Genomic DNA, 25,516 nt, shown 5'->3' with positions numbered 1-25,516 from the left:
TTTAGTCATCTGTTTGTCTGCCATGATTGTTCTCTCAGCGCTCTGACCCCTTTGGAAATACTGTGTTGATTATATTTTATTTATTTATTTATTTTTACTATGATTTAATCTTTAATCTCACAGTCTTTGGATTCATTTTGAATCAGCTGAAAGTCCCTCTGAACGTCTCCGCTCACTGTTGGCCCTTCTTCTGTGAAATGATTTAAATCATCTGAATATGTGACATGTTTCACTGCGCTATGGTTAGCTAAAAAAAACTTTAACAGATCCTGATATGAAGTCAGATCTCAGCATGTCTTTTTATCGGTGTAACGTTGTGAGTGTGCAGACAGGCTCTGGATTTACCCACACCGACGTGTCTAGACACACCGACGTGTCTAGACACGTCGGTGTGGGTAAATTAACACGGGTTCACAAACAAACCAGCTAAGTTCAAGATGTCACTGCGGATCGTCTGTAGCCTGAATAACGATCATTAACTCTCAACTCTTCATGATGGTGACGATGAAGACTTCGGAGCAACGCTGTGTGATCCTCGAACTTTTGGTATCTACTCAATACTGATTACCTACAGAGCCAGTATTGCCAACAGCAGTACCAATACTTTCAAATTATAAAGTGAGCTCATGTAGGGGTGTAGCTTCCTCAAAGTTGAAAAACGGACTCAAGGCATTCTTGATTTTTACTGCATTTAATGGACACAAGTGGCACCAACCATACAATTTAAACTGTACAAACAACATGGAATAATCAGTTTTCACAATAAGTTGTTATCATAGAGAATAAACAATAAAGCATATTATTCAACAACATAAAAAACATTCACAATTTGACCTTTACAATGATTAACATAAACTTGACAGTTCTGTCACAAACAAACATCTAATTTTTCTACTAACATATAAAACACAAATTGCAAACCTCATTGGCCGCATGAACTTGAAGGGGTTAATGAAAACACATCTTGCAGTGCACACTTTTTCCCCATAGCCGGGAAACTTCTTTGCATGCGTCTACATAGCTCTACCACCACCTGAGAAAAGAAAGCATGCTGCCTTCTACCGAGTGTGGCGTGTAACTGAAAATATTGTCAACCCCAAACAACAGACTGAACATTGGTTCCACCCTGGAAACATTCTGTAAAACCTTTAAATGTGTGTTTTTAAACCAAAAATGTATACATTAAATATGATTTATTAAAAAGAAAGTATTTTAATGTATTTATTGTAACTTACACCCATGAAATTACCATAAACTTCATAACTGCTGCTGACGGCAGTCACAAGGGGAGAGCAGTGTGTCATCATCTATGTGCCAACAACACCGGCACGAGGATATCATATCGTGCGTCTATGAGATGAACCATCAGCAGTTCTGAACACGTTTTAATGACCACTAAATCACTGTGACTTGTACTTTCTGTATAAATATGCTTTTTTCTGAGTCTTTTGGTTGCTTTTTTCAACCGTCTCCCTGTGTGTGTATTTGTGTCCATGCTCCCAGATGTTTTGGGTTGCCAGATCGTGATCCTGCAGCGCTGGAGGCAGCCACACCTGCCACTCGTCATCAGCGCCTTATTTAAGAGTGTGGCTGAGCTCCAGTCGGTGCCGGATTCTTCCTTCTGACTTGTCAGTACAGCCGTGGTCTGCTATTTTAGAAAACCCTCGCTAAAGGAAGAATCGTCTAGTCATCAGTGTGTTTTGTCTTCACTAGGTATTGGTAGGAGTTTGCTCTTTTCACTATTCACTTTTTATGGACACTTGCACTGTGTAGGATTCAGGGAGGAAGCGCCACGCCACCCCAGTGCCTGGAACTTGTAAATAGTGATTCATCGTGCACTTTATAAATAAATTCACTGTTCACCACAAGAGTCCTGCATTTGGGTCCTACTTCTCGCCTGCAACTCCATGGTCTGCCACCACAGTCTCTGACAAATTCAGTGACATACAGGACTGAGGACTCGAGTCTGCACCTGTGTAAAGTGGAACAAAACAAAAACAGAGTCCTGGTCATGGCTATAAGAGTTATTATAGTTTTGCATTTTCTGACAATTTTTAAATTTTATTTTAGTTAACTAAAATGTCACTTTTTTGTTTTTTTTATATGTAGTTTTAGTTTTTATTTTAGAGGGTTAAGACTGTTTTTGTATGAGGCCCAGAAAGCTAGTTTGTGATAAGGAGCAAGACGAGGACTACCAGACCTGGCAAATTAAATCCAGGTAGCTCCTCACGTGCATGTTTCCCATCAAACTGTCAGAAACATGAGACTAATCATACAACATACATGACATTAATTGAGACATAAAGGAGTAAGAGTGTGTGTATGTGTGTAAAGCAGTAAGAGATGACTGCATCAGACTGACCTTAGAATAATAAAACTCTGTAGAGCATTTTAATATCTCTGAAACACAAAATAATTCACAAAAATACAAACTTTCATCTAATCAAACAGTTTGAAAACTTCATAAAATGCAAACAGGAAACAACAAACAGAAATGATAAATAAATAAATAAATAAATATGAGGTATGGAATAATTTATTTATAACGCACTTTAAAAACAATGTTTACAAAGAGCAGGAAGAAGGTGGTTTTAAACATTAAAGACAAATAAAAGAAACGCGTTAAAGTTCATAAAAATAAAAATAAGTAGAACAAATATCAAGACAAAAATTTAAAAATCAAAGACACCATCTCTCCACTCTTGGTCAAGTTTAAGCATGCTTCACATCAGCGAGGTTAACTGTCAGTTTCTATACCAAATAAAAGCTTTTTTAAGTTGACCCCAGAGAAAGATGGTAAGCTGCCCAGTTAGTCAGAAATATACTGTAGTGTAAAATTAAATAATCAGCTCAAGTTTTATATAGTCAGTTATTTACAAATAAATACCTGTTATCCATCCATGACTCCTACATAATGTTTGTGCAATCAAAGTAAACATCTGTCAGATTATTATCACATATTTACTGCTTTGCAAACTTCATAAAGTACAAACAAACAAAGAAAACAAAACGAACACATACAAAATAGAAAACTTTTTTTTTAAGTAAATACTTTCCTCAGCAGAGCTTTGTGCTCTCAGACTTCTTCTTGTTATTTATGAAAATAATAACTTACATGTAACATCTTTCATTTATTTACTGTGTAGATACTGTGTAGCATTCACTCTGCGTTTTATCTGATAGTTGTTAAACACTTTTGTAAAAGTGACGTTATGATGATCTCAGTGCTGCTGGACTGAAGTGTCTCCCTGATGTGGCCGCTGGTTTGAATCCCCAACCAAATTGTCAGGATCCAGGAAAGATAAACCTACAACGCTCTCCGCTCCATTAACACCAACGATCCTTTGTGCAAAGCACTAGTAATTGTTATGACTTTGGATCCCCTGGTCCTCCGAATGCTTCTATTAAAAGAAGTTTAATAATGAGTCAGTCTGACGGCACAAGAAGCAGCAACATGTTTGTGTTTGTTTCTGATGTACCTTTTGTGTGATGGCGAGAGAAATATGCAGCAAGTGCAGCGACTACAAGTAAAGAAACAGTGATGATGATGGAGATCAGCACAGCGACCCTGGACCGACCTGCTGAGGTGAAAAAAGGTCACCACAAATGGACCGAAAACGTCACCAAAACAGAAATGATGCAGAGATAAATCTGGATTTTTTTTCTCACTGTTTCTCTGAGTCATGTCCTCAGGATCTGGAGTTTGGACATTTCTGGGATGCAGTGGTGTCTCTGTCGATGAGATTTTCCTGTAGTTTGGGTCTAAAAGACACAAAAAAACATAAGAGTGATAAATTGTTAATAAAAAATTTGAGTTTGGAACCACAAACATCGCCAAAACAAATCTTCTCACCGACTACAAGTCCAACAACAGCAGCTTTCACTCTGCTCTGCAGCTTGGGGATGAAACATCTGTATCTGCCGTTGTCTTCCTCCGACACGTTCAGGATCTTCAGTGAAATGTTCCCGTGTTTCATGTCGTCCATGAACAGCTCCGTCCTCCTGAAGTACGAGGCCATCTTCATGTCGGGGACCTCCTTCCTGTCCCTGTACAGGTGAACGTACTCCACTCGGCTCAGCCGGTCCGACGGGTCGGGCTTCAGGTCGGGTTTGGACCACTCCACCGTCAGACCCTGGACATCGAACATGGGCTCCAGGTGACACGGCAGGATGACATCATCACCCGGAGCGGCGATGATTGGAAGATTTGAACCAATCACCAGAACCTTACCTGGAAACAGGCAGAAAATTCATTTTCCTGAACTCTTACAGAACTTCCACAGATCTTCGGTGTATAACTCTGTGAATTTACACACCAAACACTTGAAGATCTTGAACAGCCACATGAGTGTTTCCGCTGTTATTCCAGAAATGTTTCTTACTGAGATCAAATTATTTAAAGAAAGAAGTCCTCCTCAGTATATAAACAGGACAGATATCTCAATATCAGGATGCGAATTTACAGCAGAATAAATTAAGCTGAATGCATCAGGTTTAAATGGAGGCATATCTGTGTTGGTTCAGACACACGCAGTGTCAAGGATTTAAAGTTTTGATCATGGGAAACAGTCTGGTCAGTAACTGCTTTAATCTAAACCTGAACAGCTTCCTCTGAGTAATCTCTGTAAATAAGTGACATCAGCATGAGATCATCAGACAGATGGTAAAATGCTGGGTTCCTGTGGGTACCTGCTGATCCAGAACAATGAAATTACAGTAACCAGACACAGGAAGACAAAAAAACCCCTTAATCCACAGAGACTTTTAACCAAATTCTTCTGAATTAAGTTGTTAAAGCCAAAACTAGCTTATCTGTGGAAAACCATGATGGACGCATATGTCGGCTAAAAATACTGGAACATAGTGTTTGTAGTGGCAATTCCTTTTGTTTGACAAACCAAACATCCCACAATTAAAAGTCCACAAGCCACTGCTGCACTGAGATACTATTTCGTACGCAGGCAAAAGAAGTCCACTGTCCAAACTTGAAAGTTGCGTTTTATGGTTTATTTATCCAGTTTGGCAAGCAATAACAAGATCCATTTTTTTTGTTACTTCCTGCTGCTTCTCCTGCTCTGGTAAAAAACCATAGGCCCACCCCAGTGCATGCTGGTCCTCTACCAGTCTCTTTATTTATAGAAAACAAAATGGCCCTACAGCTCTTCCTGACTAATTTAACAAAGTAACATCAAACAAACTTTGAAACAAAATATTAACCAACAAATAACTTGTAAATAAACCCCAAAATATAAGTAAACTAACAACAAACTTTAACTAATTTCAAAATAATAAAAAATAAGAACAAATAGCTCCAACAGTGTTAATTCATCCCCTCACTACAATTTCCAGCTGTTTAAATGTTTAAAAATGGTGTGATTATGAGCTTAAGCTCTATTATTTACTTTTTAAATTGATTAGCCATCTGTATTGTTTGAGTCTTGTCAATGTATGATGTGGTTTCTGGTGTTTGCGTGGAAACAACAACGCAAATATTCAGTATATTAGGTTTGTGTGACGTTGGTTTAATTCAGTCCTCGTTTGCTGACATTACTTTTCCTCCCGCAAGGCCATGATTTCTTAAATAAATTCAATGTAATTTAAGTGAATTAAGTTCTACAGTGTGGAGACGTTACCGAGTTGGCTGCGGACTTCTGGACTTCTAGAAAGACTTCCTGTACCATCACGGGACGTCGGAATAACTGGAAAAAGAAATTCACAACTTCAGAAGACATCATGAGAAGATAGAGAAGATTTTATTATACGAGCTGCTGACATCATACACAAAAACATGAAGCTTGAAAATGAATATATTTAAAAACAAACAAACAAAAAAACATATAAACATATGGAAATTAATTAATATAATCTTTTTTTTACCTTATATTCGGTAATGTTTTATTAAATTGTGATGTTTAATGCTTTCTATATAGATTAGTTAGAAATATTCACAAAATAATTTGTTGACCCTGATAACAGGTCAGATAAAATAATAATAATAAAGAAACCACACACAAAAGTCCCTATATAATTGAATTTCTTTTATGTCTAGTCACCAGTGATTAACTAACTGGATGTGTGGTGGGGGTTTTCCCAGAAATGACTCAATGATGGAATTGAATCAAGATTAAAAAGAGCAAAGTCATGATTACCAAACAATAAATGAGGTTATGACATGTGTAAATTTACAACTCAGTAGAATATTCTTATAAAGATCAAATGTGTGCACCACACAAATTAAGCACCCCTTCCCTGCCAAGGTGAACATATCTGTTCAGAACAAAGCAGGAGATCCATAAAAAGCTACAAATTAATCTTGATTTTCTTCTGTTGTCTTATTTTGTACGGTAGGTTCAGGGAGTTTACCTCATAAAACAGTGGAGTAGGACAGTAACTTAAAATCTAACGCAGAATGGAAACTTTAAACTGAAAGCCTGACTAAAAATATTTACAAGAATAAGTGAAAAATATGTAAAATCAAGACTTTCACGTGACTGAATTTTATTGGACAAATCAGTCACGTGATCAGGCCTTACAACTGCGCCGAAATGGCGGCTCCTTTCAAATCTTTTCGTATATTTTTCAAAGATAGACTTGCGAAATGAGCAAATAAAAACATTTGAGGCGAGAAACAAAGTTTGAAATGTGTCATTACGTGATATCAGAGACTAAATTTATTGTTTTCTAGCCAGTTTCCACACCGGACATATTTCCTTATTTCGTTCTTGTGTGACGCGTGCGTTTTGTTTACGCTGTGAGAAACAGGTGTGGCGTGTCTGACGTAAATAGGCGTGTCGAACCTTTACACAACTTTAGAATGGTAAGTGGATCGTTGCCTTTATCCGATAAATAAATACATAATACTCTTATCAACGCTCAGATTGGAAGAAACCGCTTCATACGGGGCAGAACCTGCCTGACAGTCACCACAATTTAACATTATTTCACGTGTCAAAAGTAATTAACTGACGTCATTACTCACAGTGACACACAACAAAGTTGAACTGCTAATAGTGAATTCGGCTTGTTTATTTCTTGAAAATGTGAATGAAATGTAGCTGTGAGTTTACCTTGAACGGGAGTCCAGACGAGCAAAGCTGAGCACAGGATGAAAGTCCACAGTGAGGATGAGTCTCCACCCAGCGAGCTGTACACAGACATGGCTCGTAGTTATTCTTTGAATGAATAACCCGAATCATCGTGGACCGTTCAAGTAGGTTACTGCTTTAGCCCCGCCCGTCTCTCTCTTTCCCTTAGTCATTTGACTAGAAACATCTGGAAACACCTGGAGAAAACACGACCAGCCAACACAGTCATGAGCTGGAACATCCTTTCACCCAGTTATGTAGGTCTTACTAAGCAAAAACAATAAAGTCCATCACTGAGCTATAAACAAGTGTTGTTCTCCATCACTTTGAACTACAGACATATTTACACAATAAATATACCCCCTGCCCTGATCCTCTGGCTCTTCTGGGTATTTCTGTTTGCAACACTATCACTCCAGGACACTTAGGCTGACCTTAGGAGTCATTTTCAACTGTATCAGATTGCTTTGCATGTTAAGTTGGGCACAAAGATTTCCCTTTTTATAGATATTGTTGGAAGTGCAGCTTCCAAAAAACATAAGGAATTGTAATTATCAGCAGAGGTTTAAAAAAAACTTGAAAGATAAAGGATAAAGGTCAGTCTTTCATGTTTTAGACAGAGAAGAGAGGTGGTTTCACCTGAAACCTCTACTGATAATGATCATTACTGGATCAACAACCTTCTTAAGAGACAGCTCACAAGAGATTAAATACCTGGGATTCTTCACCATTGGATTTTAGAACCGAATAAGCTTCTCAATCAAAGGGAAAACATCTTTGAAAAACTTAAAGAAATACAGTATTTTTTATTGCCTCAGTTCACAAAACTTTTGCTTTTCTAATCTAATTTTATTTGTCTTAATTAACTTACATTTTTTGCTTCTATCTAACATAATACATTTTTTCTGAAACCCGTTGACAAAAAAAATAATTAATTGAAGTCAACAGTTAATGTTTTGAGTGTAGAAAATTATCAACTAAAAGGAAAAATTTTACAGCTGCTGCAGAAACTCTGATTGGAGGTTTGGTATACATGGCTTTTGCATGTGCACTCTGAATCAATCAAACCTCTGATACTTCACAAATCTCCTTTCATTACTGCAGATCAGTCAGCAGATGGCTTATTTCCATCCATCCTTATCAGGGTCGGGAGGGAGCCCATCCCAGCTACCATAGGGCGAGAAACGGAGTGCACCCGTGACAGATCTCCAGTCTGTTGCGGGCCAATACAGAAAGACATCGAAAAATTCACATTCACATTGCCTATGAGCATTGTAGAATCTCCACTTAATGTTTGGACTATGGAAGGAGGCCATGGTACCTAGAGAGAAACCTTTAAATTTCCTTTAATGCTTTGATCTGTAACGGATGCTGGAAAAAAACTGAACATATTTAAACACAAAACAGTCTTGGTGTTCGGGGATGATTTGTTTCAGTCTAGTTAGCAATGATCAGGGGGGATTTTAACCCTTTAATTTGTCCATCGGAGACTCTTTAAGGTCTCACTGAAGATTTAAGTTCTCTTTAAATACTCAGGTATAACATTTAAATAAGTTCACACAGTGAGACTAAATAAATATTCATTAAACATGCTGACAGTGAGGCAGAGGAGTGTTTCTTCTCCAGGCTGAACTTCACAGTTTTGTACTGAAGGAGGAAATCCATCAGTTTCACTGCTTGATGTTTCCAAGCAGATCCTCCAGAGTCTGACAGCAGCAACTCTGACTGAAGACGTCTGTAAGAAATATTTCCTGTTTACATCCTCTGATCTTCCACTCTGGGTTTTCTTGTATGACACTTTTTTTTGTGTGAAAATGAGCTCGATAGATAAACTGGACGTGATCTTGAGCTGGGGTCAAAGTTCAAATTAGGCTCACTTCCTGTTAGAGAAGATGATCTTGGTGCTGCTGGGCCCGAGTGTCTGCCGGTGGCTGTTGGTTTGACCTGACTGAAGATCCAGTAAAAATAAAAAGTGTTTTTCTCATTTGCCTCTGGCTGTTTCTGATTTTAAAAAAAAGTTGAAAAGATTTTTTTTAAATCCAATTAAGTCTGATGGCAAGAATCAACATTATTTGTGTTTGTTTATTTCTTACTTTTAATGTCTAAAAAATGCACTAATATAATTATGCAAAGAAAGCAGCGACAGCAGCAACGGACATGAAGGCGATGACAATGATGACCACAGAGACCCTGGTGATGTCAACAAAGGAAAAAAGGTAAATGCACAAAAATGTCACCCAAACAGAAATAATGAGGAGAGGAGCTGGATTGTTATCTCACCGTTTCTTAGAGTTTTGTCCTGATGATCTTGCGTTTGGAGTGACGTCTCTGCCAGAGAGGTTTTAACATGGTTTGGATCTAAAACTCACGAAAAAAAATAAATAAATGAAACTGAAGGTTTGTAATGGTACAGAAAAAACAAACCACAAACATCAACAAAACAAATCTTCTCACCGACTACAAGTTCAACAACAGCAGCTTTCACTGTGCTCTGCAGCTTGGGGATGAAACATCTGTATCTGCCGTTGTCTTCCTCCGACACGTTCAGGATCTTCAGTGAAATGTTCCCGTGTTTCATGTCGTCCATGAACAGCTCCGTCCTCCTGAAGTACGAGGCCATCTTCATGTCGGGGACCTCCTGCCTGTCCCTGTACAGGTGAACGTACTCCACTCGGCTCAGCCGGTCCGACGGGTCGGGCTTCAGGTCGGGTTTGGACCACTCCACCGTCAGACCCTGGACATCGAACGTGGGCTCCAGGTGACACGGCAGGATGACATCATCACCCGGAGCGGCGATGATTGGAAGATTTGAACCGATCACCAGAACCTCACCTGGAAATATGGAAAATTAAACCTCCTGAACTCCTACAGAATTTCCACAGATCCTCAGATCGTCAGTGTATAACTCTATAAAGTTACACCCTGAAGACCTGAACATCATGAACAGGCCCGTGAGTCTTTGTGGTGTTACTGCAGAGGTGTTTCTGGGACTAAATTATTAAATGAAACAAGTCCTCCTCAATATGTTTCCAAAACCAACAGAGAACTCATGGGAGATTTGTTTCACCCTAAAGCCTTGTTTAGTTCTAATAAGTGATGCTGAGTCAGTGATATTTGAGGAGCCTTTGACCTGGTAAACCTCAGTTCAGAGTTCACATGGGCTGAGGTTGTGTATAAACCTCAGCTCATGTGTCCATAAGGACCCATATGATCACAGGGTGACAGTGACATTGCACATCATAGGTCACAACACCACTGAAGGTTCAATATGTGGGACGCTGTCAGCTTTTATACGTGAAGAAACTGGAATACAAGGTCAATAAAGTCAGGTTCTGCCATTTCTATCTTCGAAAGACTTCAAGAAAATAAATTTCTCTGACCCATAACACTCACTATACATTTGAGAGGTTTCAGACATAACCAATGAGTATTTCTTAGTTTTAGTGATTCCTCTTTAGAGAGATGGACCTTTAGGGATTAACCATGCAAATAAACAGGTCGAGTTTCTGAGTTCAGTCAATTTCGTTGAACTTCTATTCTTTATCACCTCTTCAAAAACAAAAGCATCCATCAAGTTTTTGAAGGAAGCCACAAGTAACAAAACTGGTTCAATACATGAAAAATGTTGGATTACCTTCTTCAAAACTGTTCAACATTGCAGCTTTATTTGATTAATTTGTTAATCAAATGCTGGTGATAACCCTCCCAGGCCAGAGACATGTCAACCGTTAGACATGACAAGGAAAAGCAAAGGGTGCTGATGATTTTTGTTTTATTTCAGCTTCAGTTTAAACAGAATCACCTTTGTCTTCTTTCATTTCTTCAGTCTTTGGGGTACAAGACGAGATGAAGAAACAGCAAGAAGCAGAGAGCGTTTAAAACTACAAAACAGAGCTGTTTTTACATTTAACTCATAACTTGTCTTTGTGGAGGATGTGTAGCACAGCAGGGAAGAAGCCTAACCGATTAACACAAATGGATGTCTGCTTATATCAGGCAATAACTGATTATTGGTGGTTATTCAAACATGATCTACATGGCAGATAAACAACAAAGTGACCAAAATCACCAGAGCTGCTTATATTTGGAAAGTCCAGATGTCATCATTTAAAACAAATGAGTTGTTATTAAATGTCACGACGTCCTTTTGTTCAGTCACATCAATTCTGAGCTGATTAACTGATGAAATACTTTACAACAATTCTCCGTGACTCACTGACTGAGTCACTGTGGGACGGATACGTATTGAAGCCCGTTTCCACTAAAAAAACAAAAACAACAAAAAACATCAACCCAAAAACCAAGTATCTAAAATCGAAATTTCGAGTTACTTTTCTCAAAATTTCGAGAAAATAACTCGAGTTATAGATCTTTTTTCCCTTAGTGGTGGTAACGGGCTTCCATAGATGTGGGATGGGTGGATGGATACGGCCATACGGCGTCTAAGTCTCTCTTTTTTTCAGCGGACGGTTTTAACGTTTACCGGGAGATCTCCACACCTGTCAGATGTTGGTGCCAAACAGCAAAGTATAGCACGTGTCTTCTGTTACACTTTAATCACGCGGCCCTGCAGTATTAACAGAGACGCCAGTCTAACACGTTCACACTCACACTTTCAGCCTGTTCAGTGTTGTCCGTTATAATTAATCCTCTGTGAGCGCTTAAACGGGGGAAAGCCGCTCATCGCAAAGGAGAGCCTCCCTAAATCATCTCGTTGAAACTTCTTTCCGTGTCAAAGTAACTCACTGATAACTGTCATCACTCACAACGACACGGAGAAGAACACACAGCTGTGAGCTCACAGTAACGTTTACCTCCAGCCAGAGTCCACACGCTGAAAGCCGAGCACAGAATAGAAGTCCACAGCGAGGCAGAGAGTGGGCTGTACACAGACATGGTGCACAGAACACGGAGTCTGTGGATTAATTAATCAAACCTGAGGTCGGCTGTGCTCCTGCCTCGATCTCACTGAATGTATGAATGAATGACCTGTCAGTCTTCAAATATCCAAATACGGTAACGAGCAATGTTCCCCCTAAGCTGCGCGCGTGCGCAATTGCTCACTGCTGCTGGCACGGCCTCTGCGCACAGAAAATCTGCGTTGCGCAAAAAAATCTAACCTGAATTGAAATTAATATTAAAACTTTAACAATTCTGTTTCGCAGTGTTAGTCGGTGACTGCTATGAGATTAGAACGATCCCATAGTCCAGCCAATAATGCGGTTATAATGGTTGAGATGTGAGAGATTTGCGACGTTTAGCGCAAATCTTGTGTAGTTAGTGTGTAGTGTAGTCAATAGTTTTGTTGTGTGCGTCAGAACAATGAGGCGACTGCTGAATACTGCTTTTCCTTTTTCAATCTATACCGGTACACATACCAGCCAAACAATTTGCGTTATGGAACAGAATGATTTCGGGATCTATATGGAAACCCAGAGTCAGATATATAACATTGCAACTAACTAAGGAATGGGGTGGACTTTCCCTCCCAAACTTAGAAAGCTATTTTAAAGCAGCACAATTAAGATACTTAATTTATTGGTGTGATCCGTCGTATGAAGCAAAATGGAAATATTTAGATGTGACACAATTAAAATTACCACTACAGACAATATTAGGAGATAAAAAATTATATTTGGAACAGAAAAATAATTTAAACGAATGGACTAAAACTCCTTTAAAGATATGGTTTGATGAATGCGAAAGCCTTAAATCAGGAGCTGGAATCAAACAACTCAGATGGGTCACACAGGCACTGCCTGAGGTGTCGAATGACTATAAAGGAAGTACAACAACACCTGTGGTCTCTAGATAGTATTGACCGTCAACTCTGCAAGTGAATTTATTTTACAGCTGTCATTTGAACACTGAGATTGGGGAGCTTACTCGAATCCCTGAAACAGAACACTGGACATGTTTCACAGGCGTCATGCTGAGTCACTGGTGTGACTCACTGGTGTGACTATGTGGAAATTAGAGGAAGTGATGTTTGTGTTTCTTTAGTTCAGTCTCATGTTTCAAATCATTTGGTAAAACCATAAAGTCAGCTGACTACAGAGGCGAGGGTGTGGATTTTTTTAAATGGTAAATGTGGAACTAAATGTAAATCTGAAGTAACTGAAGTGCAGCTTTAATGCAAAACACATATCACATAACTGTTGGGAGTTGCTGTCACTTGGGATTTTTATTTGTCCGGTAGAGCAGGAAATATGCTTTCTTCATCTTTTTGATTCTGGGTGGAGCAGGTGGATGTTTTCTCCTCTCTGTGTAGAAACCAGAGAGAGAGTCAGGAGCAGAGAGGCTGCAGATCAGACTGTAAAGATGAATGTTGAGGAGGAAGAAGCTGATGTGTTGTGATGATGTGACGGCATGTTGTCCGAGGTGCTCACAGTTTAAATGTGGGAGTAGAAGGACGAGAGCAGCCTGATGTGAGCAGAGAGGAAGCTGCAGGTCAGCACTGCTGTGTTTTACTACATGTTACTGATCTGAGGGAAGAACTTCAGCATTTTCATGAAAACCACAGTGTTCAGTATAAAAACCTGTGTCACAGTTAATGTAGTGTCATTAAATGTGTCAATTCTGTGTTTGGACGACTTCACAGGAAGTCTGACTAAGTAGAAATGGAAAGTTTCCTTCTTGAAGGAGATGAACTTTGAGCTCTGGTCAGATTTACACCAACATGGATCAAACCCAGTCTGACATACAGCAGAGGAAAAAAGACTCTGACTGGAGGTTTGATAACATCAGGGGTCCGTTCTTCGTACCTCGCTTACTAGATCCAAGATCAAATGACACATCCAAGATCAAATCATCGCGCCAACTTTGAGCTCGCTATTCCGGTTCTCCGAACACACCTGTTGTTGACGATTAGTACAGCTGGTTGAAGTAATGTGAGATCACTGGGTGGCTTAAAAGGGGCCACGCATCGATAGTAGAAACATTGATCGGCAACCCTTTGATTGGTCGGCGAAAATGTCGAAGGAGCGCGCTCAGTATTTTTCGGCAGCAGAGCAAGAACTCTTGATTGAGGGATTTCAGGAGTTTCAGAGTTTAATTAAAACGCAAGGGAACACTGCAAAGGCTGCAAAAGCAAGGAGAGAGGGCTGGCAGAAAGTTGCTGACAAATTAAACTCGTAAGTAATTTATTATATTATATTACATTATATCATATTATATTATATTACATTATATCATATTATATTTTATTATATCATATTATATTATATTACATAATATCCTCTTTCACATTAGAGCCACAACAGGACTCACTAGAACATGGGAACAAGTAAAAGTGAAATATAGGAATATTCTACAGAATGGTAATATTTATCACTTATATTGCTTTTAGTCTCTTGAAAAGAGACCCTGAAATAATCTGTTTGTTTGTTTACAACAGCAACCAAAAAAAGGGCAGAGCAAAAAAAGACAGGTGGTGGTCCTCCACCCCCTCGTCACACCCCGGCAGAGGAGCTGGCCCTAGGGTTGAATGCTCTCCTTATCAATCTTGCACCTTCCACAATGGGTTGCTCGCGTACAAACGGACAGGACATGGCTGCGACAGACTTCCCCAATCCACCTTCGCTTTTATAGCCGTGGTCTCTCATCTTGATTACACGAAGTAATTTACTATTACTACTCTAAAATATGAATTACATCTGAAATAATCAAATACATGAAATAGAATGATTAATAGTACATTTCCCTTTTTTTTAGGAAATGACCTGTATGTATCTGTATGAAATCAATAAAAGAATCAAATACTGCATTATCTTTAGTTACATTGATAATATTTATTTATGGAAAAACAGTGGAAAAATATCGCTGTTGCTTTCGTATAAATGAAGCGGACATACCTGAGTGGCCGCGATCTAATCCTGTTTACATAAAGTAAGCCTGCTCCCAAGCAGGTTTACGCTTACGGATCTGTTGCTATGACAGCAAGTCCCGGATGAGCTTCGGAGAACCGAACGATCCAAGATCACGCGAAATCGTCAACAATCAAATCCAGCTAACTTACTTAGCGAGGTACGAAGAACGGACCCCAGGTGTGTCATCAAACCTGTGACACAAACAGCTTTTCTGCAGGTCAGCCAGCAGATGGCAGCGTTCTCTTAAACAAAAGCTGCATTTGAACTGCATACACTATGTTGATGATTGACGTCAGGTTTATAAGATGCAAACAATAAACAAAGTAAAAGCTCCATTAATATAAATATAGGTTCTCATTGTCAAATGTAACCATGTTACGAGGTAAACTGTGACTTAACATCAAATAGAGGCAAAAAAGAAAACACATTAGTGTCTAAATGTGCTTGAACTTTTTACTTTCACTCATATTTGCAGACGATTTCACACATTCACATATATCACTGTAACTTTACACTCACTGCAGTAACAAATACATCCATCCAAAATTCTTAAATATAAATATTCTTATAATATCTGAGGTAATAAAAAATAAAATATAATAATAAAAAAACAAAAGACACTGAGCTGGCTAACAGCTGCAAACACATCAGTTTAACTGTGAACCAAAGGAGGTCTGTCATGTTACAGAGCAGCAATAAAGAAGAGTTGGACACAAACATCCTCTGATTTTAGCTCCGTAACTGCAGCAGAAACTACAGTCAGGAGGATTTCTGTCAGTCTGCACAAAGTTTTTAGCTTTAAATGACAAAAAGAGGAAGTTAAGCTTGAACTCTGTATCAGCATCAAACTGCTTCTTTAAATAAATAACTAGAAACAGCCTGAACATCGAGTCCTGACCAGCAGGAAGTTTTCAATAATTTAATAAATTAACTGTGGCTTTAAAAATGAAGACCAATAAATATCTGAAGTTTCAATCACCTTGTATAAGGTGCTCACAGTGCTGTCATATAAAACTAGCTTTCATAAATAAACACTTTCAGCATCACAATAAGTGTCACTGTTTAAATTACAGCTGCATTAAACATCATTCACAGCAGGTCATTAACACAGTGCAGTACAGTAATCAGCTTATAACCTGTTTTTGTAACTTCTTCTGTGTGTCCCACACAGTTTTCAGATGGTTTATTTCCATCTTTCCACCTGAGCTGTGTCACAAATGTTCATGGAAATTTCCTTTAATGCTGTGAAATCCTTCCAGTCCTGCTGTTTGGGAATAATTCACTTCAGTCCAGAACAGTGATGAAGATCATTTCTTTTACAACATTTTCTTTCTTGAGCTCGATAAATAAACTGGACGAGGCTTGAGTCTTCAGCTGGGGTCAAAGTTCAAAGTGTGTTGTTTGCTGAAGCAGAGTAGAAAAGCAGTATAGAAGAACCAGTCAATTTATTCCTTTGAGCAAGGCAGCTAGACTGGTAGTGGTTGTTTTTCTCTCTCATCATCCTCTGGATGCTTCTGTTGAAAAAAGTAGAATAATGAGTCAGTCTGACGACACAAAAAGCAACAACATGTTTGTGTTTGTTTGTTTCTTACTTTTAGTGTCTGGTGAAAAATGTGTCTGGAGAAATATGCAGCAAAACCAGCGAGAGCCAAAACTAATAATAAGGTGACCACAGCGACCGTGGATCGACCTGCTGAAGTAGAAAAGACAAGAAGGTCACCACAAATGCACAAAACCCCAAACAGGGATGATGCAGAGAAGAGTTGGACTGTTTTCTCACCATTTGTTGGAGTCGTGTCCTGAGGATCTGGAGTTTGCAGCGGCGTCTCTGTCGTTGAGGTTTTAGCAAAGTTTGAATCTAAAAGACAAAACAGTCAAAATCTGTTATTAAAATTAGGCTGAAAGTTTGTATTGGGGACAAAACAACTTTGAGTTTGGAACCACAAACATCACCAAAACAAATCTTCTCACCGACTACAAGTTCAACAACAGCAGCTTTCACTGTGCTCTGCAGCTTGGGGATGAAACATCTGTATCTGCCGTTGTCTTCCTCCGACACGTTCAGGATCTTCAGTGAAATGTTCCCGTGTTTCATGTCGTCCATGAACAGCTCCGTCCTCCTGAAGTACGAGGCCATCTTCATGTCGGGGACCTCCTTCCTGTCCCTGTACAGGTGAACGTACTCCACTCGGCTCAGCCGGTCCGACGGGTCGGGCTTCATGTCGGGTTTGGACCACTCCACCGTCAGACCCTGGACATCAAACATGGGCTCCAGGTGACACGGCAGGATGACATCATCACCTGGAGCAGCGATGATTGGAAGATTTGAACCAATCACCAGAACCTCACCTGGAAACAGACAAAAAAATTAATCTCCTGAACTTCCACCACTATAGACTGAAGACCTGAAAATCAGTAACAGCCCCATCAGTCTCTTAATATACGCTACAAAATTTCAGCCATAACCAGTGTGCAGTTGTTGTCAGTGATGGCTGTTTGTTGTTCTGTTACAGACTGACTGAGCCTCGTATGTCTGTGGTACTGAAATTCTAACATTTTTAAGTTTTACATAAACAACTTGATTTAATTTGACATCTTTTATTTCATTACTATCATACAGAGTGTCTGCTTCGTGTTTTCACTGATTCATGTTGATCTTTTGATAATTTGAAACTGATTTGAAACTGATTATTTAACTGCTCCAAATAAAGAAAAATAAGATGAGTTCGGGTTTAATAACCAACTAATTTAATTTATTTATTTAAATATGTAAACTACAAATCCAGAGGAAACTACAAAACACGCACAAGAACCTGATTGGACGAACGAGTTATGTGGGCAGTCATTCCTGAGTCATCACGTCAGAAAGCGAGGCAGGTTTGTGGAAACGTGTTGTCAGCAGCAGCATGTGTGCGGGCAGAGTCTGCATCACTCCGGATCAATAAACAGTCTTTTAGTTTCGGCTCACCGGACGTTGTGTTTTTCTAACTCTGCTCTTTCTCTCCTCTGACAAACAGGCTCTTATAACCGCGTCATAGACCTGCTCGGTGAATCATCTCTATCGTGTCTGTTAAAAACAAACCTCTAAACTGAGAGCAGTCGCTTCACACAGTCAGAACCTGCCTGACAATCTTCTCGTTTTAAGCTTCTTCCGGTTTTAAAGTAACTCACTGACAGCTGTCACACTGTTAGTGACGGACAACACAGCACAGCTGATAACAGTCAATTCAGCTTATTCACATCCGCCAGTTTTTCATTAAAATTCACTGTAATCGCACTAACATGCAGCTGGAAACATCAGTTTACCTTGTACAGGAGTCCAGACGGACAAAGCCGAGCACAGGAGAAAAATGCGGAGTGAGAAAAAGGAAGAGTCCTTAAAGTAGAAGTTGTTCAGAGACATGATCGATGATTAAAAATTCCGTTTTCTGACTGAAGCGAGTTTTTTGGAAAGCTGCAGTCCGATCAGTCCCTGCCTGCTTCGAGCGAATTGAATGAATGAGCTGCGAGGCTCACTCGCTGTTTAAAAATAACAGTCTCCGCCTACTGAGCGCTGAAGTCCCGTGATGTGATTACGCAGGGGAAACCCCACAGTGAAACATCGTGTCACCGAAATTACTCTGTACTTGGATATCTTAGAAACTCCGAGTCTCAGTTTGTAACTAATCTGCTCGGTCTCACTTTCTGTTCAGTTTGAAGACTCAGACATTATAATGTGTCTCACTGATAACAAATAAAAACAAGCTAAGCTGTCAGGTGAAGTAAGCGACTCTGAACTTTCAGAGAAAAACATGAAAATCATGTTAACAAAAACAAAAACGTGTCTAAAAGATGTATGTAGCACAGCATCCAGAGACTAACTTGGATATACGACTTTTTAATCAATCTAATAGATACAGAAGGAGACTTTGATCATTTATCTGTGAGATCAAACCTGCAGCAAAGATTCAACGCTGTTTAAAATGTTGTGATGATGTAACATCCTCCACCTGCCAGTATAAATGCTCAGACATGTCAGTACAGAGAACAATGGAAGCTCTGCTGGTTAAACTGGTGCTGGGAGCACTGAACTCCTCCTTATATGCTATTAGTCAATACAGATATTTTATTTGTATACACCATGTACAGCTATCACGTCACTGCTAATAACAACCATAATCAGAGTCATAATAATATATATATGTATTTATTAATAACATACCAAAGAGGAGTAATGATATATATATTATGAATTAACCACATTTTAAATACCTTATTTATGCTTAATAGTGTGGCATTAATATAAAGTGCTACCATTATTTTTAATATATCTAAAATAAAATCAGGACTCGTACTTCTGAGTTTCTGTGACATTAAATAAATGGATGAATTCTCAATAACAACATTGATTAGCTCCACAGAAGCTCAAACAATACGAAAATCCTGACTTCCTTAACTGGAAGTAGATGACGTGTGCTATCAACAGCAAAGCTCATTAGGAATGAAGTGTTACTCTCACTTCCTCTTCCAGCACATGCGTTTAGCACAGAATGGGCGTAGCTCTGCTGAGAACTAATCTCACTGCAGGCGGCCTGGATAATCCAATATTATTACAGTGAAATAAACTTCAGTGGGTTTTTACTGTAACACATGCACTGGTTTACCCGTCTGTGACATTTGCCTTCTATACAACAATAAGTGATAATAATCAAAAGAAATAAAACTAGCAGTGAAACCAATGAAAATGAAATGTTTTTAAACAATAAAAACAACGTTGAAATAAGAAAATTTGCTCTGGAAATAAAAAAAACTCTGATAACGACGACCACAGAGACCCTGCATCAGTCTGCTGATGTAGGAAAGACAAGAAGTTCACCACAAACACACAAAAACCCAAAAAGAAATGATGCAGAGAAAAGTTGGACTGTTTTCTCAACTTAATGTCTTCTTTACAAAAAGGTAACATTTGACCTATTTTCATTGGCTAATTCTGACCAATCACACAGGTGGACCAAAAATGTTTTAAATCATCCTCTGCTGAGCGACCTCTGAACTAGGGGTGGGTTTTTATAATCGATTTATCGATTAAAATCGATTCTGGCTTGGATTACGTAAAATCGATTCATTAAAATCCTGAATCGATTTTTTAATACAAATTTATTTTGCCCGAAATGCCAGAATCTCAGGTGAAATTTCACAAAATTTCAACAACCACCAAACAGCTAAGACAGTAAATGAGAGCAGGACAAAGACTTAAACACACAGCGCAACCCGCGAATCAGAATCAGTTAGATGTCGCCTTTCTCACAGTCGGGGCTGAAAGCCGACAGCTCGCTGACTCTGATCTGTCGGCGGGTCCGCGCTTTGTGTTCATGCCCTTTATGCGCTGATTCTAAAGCTGTTATTTTGATCTCTCTCCAAACAATATTGACCGAACCAGCAGCAAAAGAAGATCCAAACTACGCTTCACCTCTCTCGCGTGTGTCAGCTTCCTTTTTATAGATACAAAAATATGTAAATGTACTGATCTGAATTATAATATTTCTGACTGTCAAAATTTCCCAGATTCAAATCGAATTGAATCGAATCAAATCGAATTGAATCGAATCGAATTAAATCGAATCGAATCGATTTGGGACCTTGTGAATCGGAATTGAATCGATTCTAGAAATCAGTGACGATACCCAGCCCTACTCTGAACCTAGAAGAACCTTAACTGTGCACTGTGGATGCTGTTTGCTGTAACACTGACATGATGTGTGAGTCTGTAGTTTTGGTTATAGTGAACCTGCCTCCTGTTTATGAGATATTTGTAGCAGAAGTCAGAGGGAATAAAAAAGGAAAGAAAAAAAAAGCGTATTTGCCATGAAATTTGAGTGTTTAGCAGTATAAATATAATCTTTATGCTGGATCAGTGTGTGAGTACTGGGCTAAAGTGAGGATGACGTCACTTCTTCCAATACGTCTGTTTTGAGCTTTCTATCCCTGATATTCTAGCTTCACCTGATTTGAACCAAAAATTTAGATTCATGGTTAAAAAATGGTCACAAAAAGCGTTTCAACATCTGATCAGTTTGAGAAGAATCAGCCGTAATGTTCAGTATGTTTGCAGCAATGGATCTGTTTCATCAGTGGACTGATTCTTATTTAACAGAGACTCCTGGAGACTCAGAGCACTTTATACAACATTCATCCAGTCACACATAAACTTCTTCTATACTCGAGTGCTTTTATCTTTCTAACATTCTCACTCTGATGGATGCATCAGGGTTAGAGTCTTGCAGGATATTTAGGACATTTATTTTAGCAGTATAAATGATTCTTTATGGCAGCTCAGTATGTGAGTAATGGGCTAAAGTGAGGATGGTGTCACTTTTTGCAGCAAATAAAGTTTTCTGCTGAAAGTGGAACAATCGAGTGAGCAGACAGAGCTGGAAACTGCTCCGGTTTCAGTTTCTCCTTGTAGGCACAGAGGAGGCTTTTATTGAGGTATTTTAAAGAGTGTGCAGCTCTCTCTCTCTCTCTCTGCTGATGAGAGTGAGTGCAGCTCACCCACCTGTCTCTGTCTTTCTTACTTTCTCACATCTTTCTGCCATTCAAAACAGGTATTTATATTTTATTTATATATTTGCATAATATCCGGTTGATTATTATTTTTTCACTTTTGATACCAGTGTTAAAGGGATTGTCTAATCCAGCGGTCTCCAACCTTTTTTGCGCCACGGACCGGTTTATGCCTGGCAATATTTTCATGGACCGGCCTTTAATGTGTCGCGGATAAATACAACAAAATAAAACTAGTACTGGTACCAAAAAAAGAAGATTTATTCATAACACACGTGAAAAGACCCAGGAAAACAAAATAACGCTAAAAACCGATAAAAACCCTGAAAACTATACATTTCACACCTGAGCCTCAACTCTCGCTGCCCGGTACCAAACGACTCACGGACCGGTACCGGTCCGAGGCCCGGGGGTTGGGGACCGCTGGAATCCACATTGTTCTTTACAATCCACAGCACTAATAATAATGGCCTCTGCATTTCTATCCTTCTATCTAACATTCTCACTCTGATGGATGCATCAGGGTTAGTATTTTGCTCAAGGATATTTGGCCTGCAGATTTAAGGAGCCAAGGATCAAATCACCACCCTTTCATTTTGGTAGAGGACCTGCTCTACAGCCACCTCATATGGAGAACACAGAGCTGACCTCTCTGTTCTTAAACTGGAGTGTTTTAAAGTAAATTAAACATCTTCAGTGACAACAAACCTGCTGTAATTAAAAAAGGCATCTCCATTTTTAAATCATCAAAAATGAAAAACACTGGCACATAAAAACATGACAACAACACCTGGATCAATACTGTGAGATTATTACACTGTCGTATGTTACATCATACCTCTAATCAAAGAATTGTTGAATCATTATACGGCTGATTAAAGATTGTGAAATTATTATGTAGTTTTAGGTTGCATTATACTCCTGATTTAGAAGAAGGTGAAGATTGTTAGATTTATTCACCTGATTTGTATTACATTATTATTATTATTATTATTATTATTATTATTATTATTACATTATACTGCTGATTTACTGTGAATGAGTTACACTGTTTTATGGTACTTCATATGCTGATTTATAAAGAAAATACTGTTTGCAGGGAATCTTGGCCTCGCTTTTCTGATTGTAGAAAGAACAGAGCACACTGCACGGGAGCTCCTCCCTCACATTAGCCAGGAGCAGAAAAACAGGGAGCCGAGATCGTAACTTAGACTCACTGAGAGATAGAAAGAATGTGGATGTCTGTGAAGGTTCTCAGTCATCCAGGTCATCGTAGTCAAAGGAGCTTGTAAAGAAAAGCGTCTGGACTTCTTTAAACTTCAAGAAGTCCAGACGCTTTTCTTTACAAGCTCCTTTGATTAAAGAATGTGGATGTTTAGGTTTTATGACTGGGTGGGACCACCAGTGGTTATTAGAGTTTGAGTAACGGTCCGACATTTTGAGATCCGCTGTGACCCTCTTTGTGCACATCTCCCATCCGGATGATTGTGTTTCTCATGGTATTTGTATGGAATAATAAGAGTGTATCGATTAAAGCATTTAAACACCGAGTGTTGCTCTTCCTTCAGCCCCAAGATCAAAGAATTGGGGTATTTAACATTTAACATTACCTACAGTCGATTGTAAGACAAACTAAAAGTCTGCACTCTGTAATAGAAACACATTATTTACCTCTAACTGAACCCAAGGATGGAAGTCCACAGTGGAAAAATGGGAAGAGAGAAAAAAGGCCTGAAATCTATGATGTCATCTTGTTAACAGTCTGTGGGGATCCAGATCTTCTTCCTCATCTTCACTGTTACATCTCAACACAGACATGCAGCTCAGTGTAAACGTGCACTTTGACTACGAGTCGACATGACAAATTTAGTTCTCTAACTATGATACTGACCAACTACTAATGTCAGCTGGTGGCTGATCTACACCAACAGAAATCTATTAGGTTTGGGAGAGCGAGGGGAATCCTGAGCAACACTTAAATATCTCTAAAAACTATTGAAAACTAGTTTTTTTATTTATTCTGAAAACTAAAGTGTGGTCAAATCTGCCAAAATCAAATGTTGCTGGATTAAAAACCAAAGTTTTTCTTTTCTAAGTGAAACTGTGTATAAGACACTGACTGAACCTCTGTCAAAAGAATCCTGTTCACTTTATTTTCAGCAGCAGTTCTGTGTGTTTACTTTATTACTAGTTCAATTTTCTGGATTTACATGTTTGAATCCAGCTGTTGTGTGAACACATGAAATGTTTGCAGATAAAGTGAACACAGCTGGAAACTGTGAGGAAACAGAACAATAACACAACTAACTATACTGTAACATCACATATTTTAATCATGAATGGCTCCTAAACATGTTAGCAATGAATAAGTTGATCATAAAATCACTTATGTCAGGTGATAACTGTGAAATTGTCACTGGGAGTGGGACTGATACAGTCTCGGTGTGTTAATGATAAAGGTGAGAGGTCATCTTGTTTCATCAGGTTGAACGAGTCCTCTCCTGCTCCAGTCAAACAGTGAGATGTTTAGGTGCAAACATCTCACTGTTAGACTGGAGAAAAATAAAGACTGATTTTTTTTTTTTGCTCTTAAAAATTAGAAAAAATAAATCATCTATCTATCTATCTATCACAACAACAGTTGTCAGGCGCTTTGTTGTAAAGCAACGACCCAGAAAAACAGTTCAGTCTGAAACTGGTCATGAACTCATGATCTCAGGTCAGGCGATCACTCTCAGTGGATCTGTCACTGGGAGTGTCAGTTGTTTCTTCTGCAGGGAGAACCATGTAAACAAACACAGATAACACTTTTATGATGGGTGTTGGTTTTCGAGATCTGTGACCCAGATTCATTGTTTGCTTTGCTTCCAGCAGCACTTTCATGATTCCTTCTGACTTATTACTGAAACACACTTGTGTGGATTTACAGATTCTACTCCAGCTGTTGTGTAACACGTGAACTGTTCTGTTCTGCAGGTAAAGTGAACCCTGCTGTCTCGTACACTGACATTACCGCCACGCAGGAAGTGAAACCTCGTACTTTCAGAGGTAAGAAGATAAAAACTCACTCACATACTCACAGTTCTCTCTTTGATCGCAGGCTTTCCTTATTTCCTTGATGACATCCTCATTGTTTATAAAGAGGAGTGACCTGGTGATGTAACGGAAGTTTCAGGGCGGAGTTTGCATGCTTTCATACTTTCACTCTCACTATCACAGGAAGCCAGTCTCAGTCTCATAAATGACTTTATTTGGATTGTTATTGGCACAGACACTGACTCTCTAACCCTGCTGTTATCTCAGAGGGCGGTGCTACCCTGGATCACCACCAAGTCATTGGTTCAGGTATGTGGACGACACCTGGGTGACAATCAAATCTCAGGACGTACCACAATTCACGGATCACATTAACTCGGTGGACCAACACGTCAAATTCACCAGGAAGGATATGAAAAGTGGCAGGTTGGCCTTCTTAGACTGTGAGATTTCCATCAGTAATGGGGGACATTTAAAAGCTGATGTGCCAGGTTTCCCCAACATTATGAAGCGTTTACAAGAAACCTGCAGTCAGCTGAGAACGAAGAAGTCACGTGGATGAGTGACGAAATGTTTCTCACACTGAAAACGTTCAGATGAACAAAATCAACGTTTAGGGATCGACTCACTTTTCTACTCAACGTTCAAGACTCAAACAGACACGTTTTGTTGTAACGTTTGACTTGAATAACAAAAGAAAGAAAGAAAGAAAGTTTTGTCATATCCTGATTCTGTTTCAGGCTCGTTCCTCTGTGTTTCTGTGCCGTGAATCAAACACACGATGTCCCCACAACAACAACACAGAGTAACGAACGAACTTCTGCGACCGTCAGAACAAGCTGCAAACACACGCTCGAGTAATCGCAGATGACCATAACATTACTGCAGACACATTAAGGTCACGTGTAACAAAACTATTTGCAATCCGTGTATTTTAACGTAATTTACAGACCTTTTCTTTGGACGCTTCGACGCGGAGATCCA

At 39.1% G+C, this 25,516-nt stretch overlaps 3 protein-coding genes across 4 annotated transcripts; all 3 read right to left on the bottom strand.

The window, feature by feature from the left end:
• Positions 1-3,346: 3,346 nt before the first annotated feature.
• Positions 3,347-7,159, bottom strand: LOC148103744 (uncharacterized). The gene is made up of 6 exons (XM_087839208.1): positions 7,068-7,159; positions 5,634-5,699; positions 3,854-4,231; positions 3,670-3,762; positions 3,480-3,581; positions 3,347-3,401 (listed from the first exon to the last, which is right to left on the bottom strand). Exons 1-6 carry the CDS (start codon positions 7,156-7,158, stop codon positions 3,367-3,369), a joined length of 765 nt encoding a protein of 254 aa, XP_087695334.1. The 5' UTR covers position 7,159; the 3' UTR covers positions 3,347-3,366.
• A 2,021-nt stretch (positions 7,160-9,180) lies between these two features.
• Positions 9,181-11,981, bottom strand: LOC148103743 (myelin-oligodendrocyte glycoprotein-like). The gene is made up of 4 exons (XM_087839207.1): positions 11,900-11,981; positions 9,540-9,917; positions 9,366-9,443; positions 9,181-9,275 (listed from the first exon to the last, which is right to left on the bottom strand). Exons 1-4 carry the CDS (start codon positions 11,979-11,981, stop codon positions 9,181-9,183), a joined length of 633 nt encoding a protein of 210 aa, XP_087695333.1.
• Positions 11,982-15,401: 3,420 nt separating this feature from the next.
• On the bottom strand, positions 15,402-24,642 carry LOC118455881 (myelin-oligodendrocyte glycoprotein-like). Of its 2 annotated transcripts, XM_087832892.1 has the most exons (5): positions 18,260-18,430; positions 16,925-17,302; positions 16,734-16,811; positions 16,546-16,646; positions 15,402-16,467 (listed from the first exon to the last, which is right to left on the bottom strand). In XM_087832892.1, exons 1-5 carry the CDS (start codon positions 18,354-18,356, stop codon positions 16,420-16,422), a joined length of 702 nt encoding a protein of 233 aa, XP_087689018.1. In that variant the 5' UTR covers positions 18,357-18,430; the 3' UTR covers positions 15,402-16,419. The 2 variants fall into 2 exon arrangements, with proteins under 2 accessions (XP_087689018.1, XP_087689013.1); XM_087832887.1 differs by lacking the exon at positions 18,260-18,430 and adding an exon at positions 24,577-24,642 and having other exon boundaries at positions 16,546-16,811.
• Positions 24,643-25,516: the final 874 nt, after the last annotated feature.

Source organism: Neolamprologus brichardi, chromosome 3, assembly GCF_056152115.1.
Source record: "Neolamprologus brichardi isolate AB-2024 chromosome 3, ASM5615211v1, whole genome shotgun sequence".
Lineage (NCBI taxonomy): Eukaryota > Metazoa > Chordata > Actinopteri > Cichliformes > Cichlidae > Neolamprologus > Neolamprologus brichardi.
The sequence above is the reverse complement of the archived record's forward strand: the minus strand, read 5'-3'. Positions and strand labels throughout refer to the sequence as shown.